Consider the following 6,000-nt stretch of genomic DNA (forward strand, 5'->3'; position numbering starts at 1 on the left):
ACCTGATATCATAAAGCCCTCAAATATTTGAGTTCCAAGATTCATTTTTTTCCTCAAAAAAAAATAGTAATTCTCAAAATATGAATTTTTGGCACTAAATATTTGACTTTTGCAAAAATAAGTAAATAAATAAAAGTGCCTAGCAGGTATCAAAAATTCAGGGCACCAAGCGAAACCCCACCAGTACCAGGTCCTTCCACATAAAAGTACATAATCCCCTCGTCTGAACCTCAGGGCCTTACAGGCTGGTGGAGGACTAAAGCAGAGCCATGTGTAATGTGTAAGGCCGTCTGATGCAAAAGGAAGGACAAACACAGAAGTCAAGATTCCCCCAAATCAGGTATGGATTAGAGGATCCATGCCTTCCTCAATCTCAGTTTCCCCGTTTGCGAACACAGGGAATTAATTCATTTAGCGAATCCTTGAAGAGGCTGTAACTAATGGCTGGCACCACGGTTGGGCTACGTGATCTCTAAGGTCCCTCTCAGCGCTGAAAATCTTCTAATTCTTATAGTCAGGCTTAGTAGATATTCTTTTGACGCTGACCTGAAAATTTGGCTGGAAACATAAACAGACTTCTACATAAAAACACACATTTACCAGCTATAATTTGGACTTGGCAACATGAGGTTTCACCATGGCCGAGAGGAAAAAGTGCAAAATTTTCTCTGGTGATTATATTACTTGGGGCTTTATTATAGTTCATATTCCAAGATGGTTCAAATATGGCCAGAGCGGGGCCAAGTCACTATCAGTCTCACACAAGGGAAGGGCGTGCCCGTTTTCTTTTGAACTTGCACGATCTTCCATATATCCAAGAATAACGTGCCTCTCCTACCAGATCTGTCCTTTCCCATTTGGCAAACTCGGTTTTATTTTTTCCCTTCCTTCTATTTTGCAAAAAACATAAGCTAACATGGCAACCAGCTTTGTATTTCCTTCCTTTTAAAAAACAAAGTCATGGGGGCGCCTGGGTGGCTCAGTTGGTTAAGCATCTCCCTTTGGCTCAGGTCATGATCAAAGGGTCCTGGGATTGAGCCCTGCATCAGGCTCCATGCTCAGCAGGGAGTCTGCTTCTCCCTCTCCCTCCACCTCCCCCCACCCCCGGCTCATGCTCTGTGTCTCTCATTCTCTCTATAAAATAAAAGAATAAAAATCTTTTAAAAAATTTTTAAAAAATAAAAAACAAAGTAATGGTTTTAGTGTAGTTATCAGGACAAGGTCCACAGAGGGAAAGAGTATTTGTAATTTTTATGAAAGCCCATGTTTGAATTTTTCTTAATTAAACGTTTTGAGAAAGCCTTATTATTACTGCTATTGCTATATTTATATAGTAATAGTTATAACATCAAAATAACTGTATAGCCGTTCTAGCTTGGCAATAAAAATCTTTTAAAAATTTTTTAAACAATAAAAAACAAAGTAATGGTTTTAGTGTAGTTATCAGGACAAGGTCCACAGAGGGGAAGAGTATTTGTAATTTTTATGAAATCCCATGTTTGAATTTTTCTTAATTAAACGTTTTGAGAAAGCCTTATTATTACTGCTATTGCTATATTTATATAGTAATAGTTATAACATCAAAATAACTGTATAGCCGTTCTAGCTTGGCAATTTCAAAACCATCTGTATTTCATTTCATTACTGGAGGTAGGCAGTTACCTTACTTTTAATTATAAGAAAAATCGGACTTAGTGTGACCTATTCAAAACCATGTAACTAGAGGGGTGCCTGGGTGGTGCAGTCATTTAAGCATACAGATGTTTGGTTTCTGTTCAGTTCCTGATCTCAGAGTCATGAGATCAAGCCCCACGTGGGGCTCCAAGCTCAGCACAAAGTCAGCTTGAGATTCTCCCTCTCCCTTTGCCCCTGCTCCCTGCATGCTCTCTCTCTAAAATAAGTAAATAAATCTTAAAACACACACACACACACACACACACACACATAACTAGAATAAGTTGTTCAACTAGCAGTCAAACACAAGTCTTCTGTCACAAGGTCAAACAAGCTTTTTAGAACTAAAGATTTAAAATGCAAGAAAACAGTTTTCATAATATTCCAAGAGAAAAAATAGACTAAGTGAAGTTTTTATAATTATGTAAATTCAATAATATGCAAAGAACAGCCCAGGACCAAATGGGAGCAAAGGTATATAAAAGACAAATTTAAGAGGATTTTTTTTTCATTGTTAATAAAAAATGACTAAAAATAAGGAAAAATGATTGTGTTATTTCTATTTGCCAAAGGACCTATCTGTTGCATAAAATAAACTTTGTATGATTCCTATCCATTTGTGGAATCTGAGCTTTGATTTTATTAGCTTAGTACACTTTATCAGCAAGATTTTATAGGAAAATTGAGATTTTTGTAGGAAATCCATTATATATATAATATATATATATTATATATATATATAGCCTCCAATTCACTTTGGAGCCTAGATTTTCAAAAGACATAAAATTTTTAATAGAAATTTAAAAGATCTAGGCTCCAAAGTGAATTGGAGGTCACTGGTTATAACCGGAACTTAATAGTTTTAACTTATCAACAGTACAAAAAGCTTCTATATGAAAATATACTCCCAAGAAACTCACATGGTTACTCCCCTTTCCCCCCTCCAAATCTTTGCTTAGGTGTCCCCTTCTCAGCAAGGCCTCTGGACCACCCTGTCCTCCAAGCCACAGCCCTGATCTCATTCTAATGCACTTATGTACAAATTTTGTCTACATCCACCAGTTTCACTAAAAGTGTGGGTTTCATGAGGGCAGAACCCGTATGTTTTTGCTATAGAATTCCGAGTGCTATAAAGGTACACACGTAGGCACCTGGAGGATTTGCTGAATGAATGAATCATTTGTTCCTTTGTCTCTCCCAACCTGAAGTGTAGGAGAAAGAAAACCAGACAATGGACTAAACCATTTAACTAGTTCCCATGGCTTCTCCTCTAAAACTTATTTTGGGAAATTGTAAATATATATAAAGGAAGACCAAATAATAGACTCAACCTGCATGCACTCAACAATTATCAACTCATAACTAATTTTCCTTTCACCTATTTTCTCACTCATCAACTCCCTACTCTGACTACTTCAAAGCCAATACCAGACACCATTAATTTCCTCCCCAAATATTTTGATGTTTCTCTAAAACATAAGGGCTGTTTTTTTTTCTATATGTCTATAGTAACATCATCACCCGTAAAACACAACAGTAATTCTATAACTTTGTTATTTAGTTTTCCTTTCTGATATGAATAGCATTTAGATGCCTAAATGGTGGCATCTGGTTACCAATGGTTCTCAACCTGATCACAGACTGACTATTCCTACTGTTGCTTCTGATTTCAGCCCCAACTGACTTGCAATCAACACTGTCTGGAGCACAAACATTGTATATAATCAATACATACTATAATGTGCTTCCTTGCCCTCACTCAGAAAAGAATACCCTAAGAATGTTTGCTGGTGCTTTTGCTAGAAAGATGTTGCTGACCAATTAAGACCCACAGTGACCAACCAGAACCCGAAAATACCACTCTTACCCACGCAGAATGCCATGTTTGTGGATAGAGAAACAAGGCAATAAAAAAACACAGTTGGGTCCCCCGAGATAACAAGAAAATGTGGAATTCTCAAGTGGCATTCCAAAAAATGGCTTTCAGTTTCAAAACAAAATTAGTAGGTAAAAGGATTTCTGGGGCTTCAGAATGCAAGCCAGCAGAACTCTGAGAAGCTTCAGTTGGGGATGTTTGCACTAAAGCACCTGAGCTCTTTGTGACTTGTAAAGCTCTCTTTAGGCTCTGGATAAATGTTCATCCCCCACAGAAGCAATCACAGCTCATTAATACGACTTCAACCGCACATCTTACCTGTGTCCGGAAAGCACCTTCATCCAGGGGTGGTGGAGGAGGGAAGTTTCCAGGGCTGGTTGGAAGAGCACCAGGGTCATCTAGAGGTGGAGGTGGGGGTGGAAGAAAATCACCTACGGAAAGGAAATGCACACAGGAAGTGAATAGAGATGCAACCATAGGGAACTCTTGAAAAACACCCATTTGCTCCCATTTTACTGCTTTGCAATTGGCTTTGACATATAACATTTTGTCTCTTATATCAAGTATTCACTATTATAGCTCTTTTCCGTTTCATTAGTAGCCTTAATTTTGAGAAAACTGAGGACCAGATCTGGTAGTAAGAAGTGACAGGGAAGCTAGTCTAGAGGGGGTCAGGTATGTTTGGCCAGAACAGAGTAGGTACTTGGAGTGGGGGATGGCTGAGGCAAGGACTTGGTACTTACCCTCAGTAAAGTCTCACTCAAGTAGAGGAGGAAAAAATGTGTACACAAATACAGATAATGTAAGATAAAATACATTAAGACAGAGAAAAACTCTTCTGGAAGCTAAGATAAAGAAAAGCTTATGTCCAGGTAGAGGGACCAAGGGAAGGCTTTACCAGAGCATCACAACTGCCCCTGAACATTATGATACAGACAACTAGTCCACCTGGCAGAAAGAGAGGGGAACAAAGGCATCAGTGAAAACATTCAGGGCCTAGAGAATAAGGAGCAAGTTATTAAGATAGCATAAATATAGGAATGTAAAATAACACTAGTAGGTAATAAAATTAAGTGCAGCGACAAAAAAAAAAAACAAAAAACTTTCAAGTGTGTTGCATGTCTAGTAAGTAGCTTGAACTTTATCATGCACATGGTGGGGGATCTAACAAGCATTTCTGAGAAGAAAAAGACTGGTTGCAATATGAAGTACTAAAGACTAATCTAAAAGGATAAACAGGGCCGATCAGGAGAAACTGGAATGAGGAACATCACTGAAATCTACATACAATCCAGGCAGGACGTTATGAGGGGCCAGCATATCAAGAAACCTCAATATCACTGACCAATCAGAACAGCATACCGATGTCATGTTGTCTAAGAGATCACCTAATCTCTAAGATCTGAGGTGCAGATATAAATCCAAGAGCTCTATGGCTTCATGGCATGGAATTTTTTTACTTTGCAAGAAATCCTATTAGGAAAAGGAAACTTCCATTTAAAAAAAAAATTCTCTATTTGTCTTTTTCCTTTGAAAAATAATACTTGAATAATAATAAATAATATTCATAGATAAGTAACTTTTCTTTGCATTTCAGATGCTCAACACTTAGTAGTAAGGCAGTGGGTTCTGTCATTCAATGAGTTGCTTTTGGATAGTACCAAAATATCATGACTTAAGCCTTCAATAAAAAAGACTCTCAATGGCATGGTGGGAGGATGGTGGCTTGGATTCATTATTCTGATACACCTTGGAGATGGTTCACTTGGGCCCTATTTGCCCTATAAATAACAGTCTTAGAGTTGGAAGAGTAGCTGTCCAATCCAGGTCCCCACTATCTTCAGACTACCAAGCAGTCAAACACACTATATTAGAGTACTGTGCTTTCTGGACTCTCACTATGCACCAATCACTGCTAAGATTTTCAAAGGCTACCTCTTCATCTTCCACACTCTGTGCTGATGGTTCTCCAACTTTAGAGGTCATCAGGATTTCAGAAAGGTCTGGTTAAACACAGATGGCTGTGTCCCACCCCCAGAGCTCCTGATTCAGTAGGTCTAGAGTGGGATCCGAGAATACGCATTTCTAATAAATGCCCAGGGGAGGTGGATGCTATTGGTCCTGGGACCACACTTTGAGAACCACCGCATTTAAGGAAAGTATTATATTATTCCTATTTTAGGCTGCATGGGATTAGAAAGGTTAAATGACTTACGTCATGCAGAAACATTTCTGTATGTGCACATTTCTGGGTGTGCACATCTGGAGATGTGCTTTGCCCATATCCTTCTAGGGATTATTAGTCTCATAAACCCCCGGTAACTACCCAGAAGTTCTAAATACTGGCTACATACTAGAATCACCAAGAAAGCTTATCTAAAAATGCCCAAATTCCGTCTCACGTCAATCCAGTCAGTATCTTGGGGATGGGGAAAGGGAGTGGGGAGGTG

At 38.6% G+C, this 6,000-nt stretch overlaps 1 protein-coding gene across 8 annotated transcripts in view; it reads right to left on the reverse strand.

Moving 5' to 3' along the window:
* The window catches only part of LPP (LIM domain containing preferred translocation partner in lipoma), a 655,090-nt gene that overhangs the window by 370,258 nt on the left and 278,832 nt on the right, over positions 1–6,000 (reverse strand). For all 8 annotated transcript variants that reach the window (XM_034661250.1, XM_034661257.1, XM_034661240.1 and 5 more), the window contains one exon: positions 3,869–3,981. In XM_034661250.1, the coding sequence (XP_034517141.1) occupies positions 3,869–3,981 (113 nt within the window). The remainder of the gene's footprint in view (positions 1–3,868; positions 3,982–6,000) is intronic.

Source organism: Ailuropoda melanoleuca, chromosome 1, assembly GCF_002007445.2.
Source record: "Ailuropoda melanoleuca isolate Jingjing chromosome 1, ASM200744v2, whole genome shotgun sequence".
NCBI classification, from domain to species: domain Eukaryota; kingdom Metazoa; phylum Chordata; class Mammalia; order Carnivora; family Ursidae; genus Ailuropoda; species Ailuropoda melanoleuca.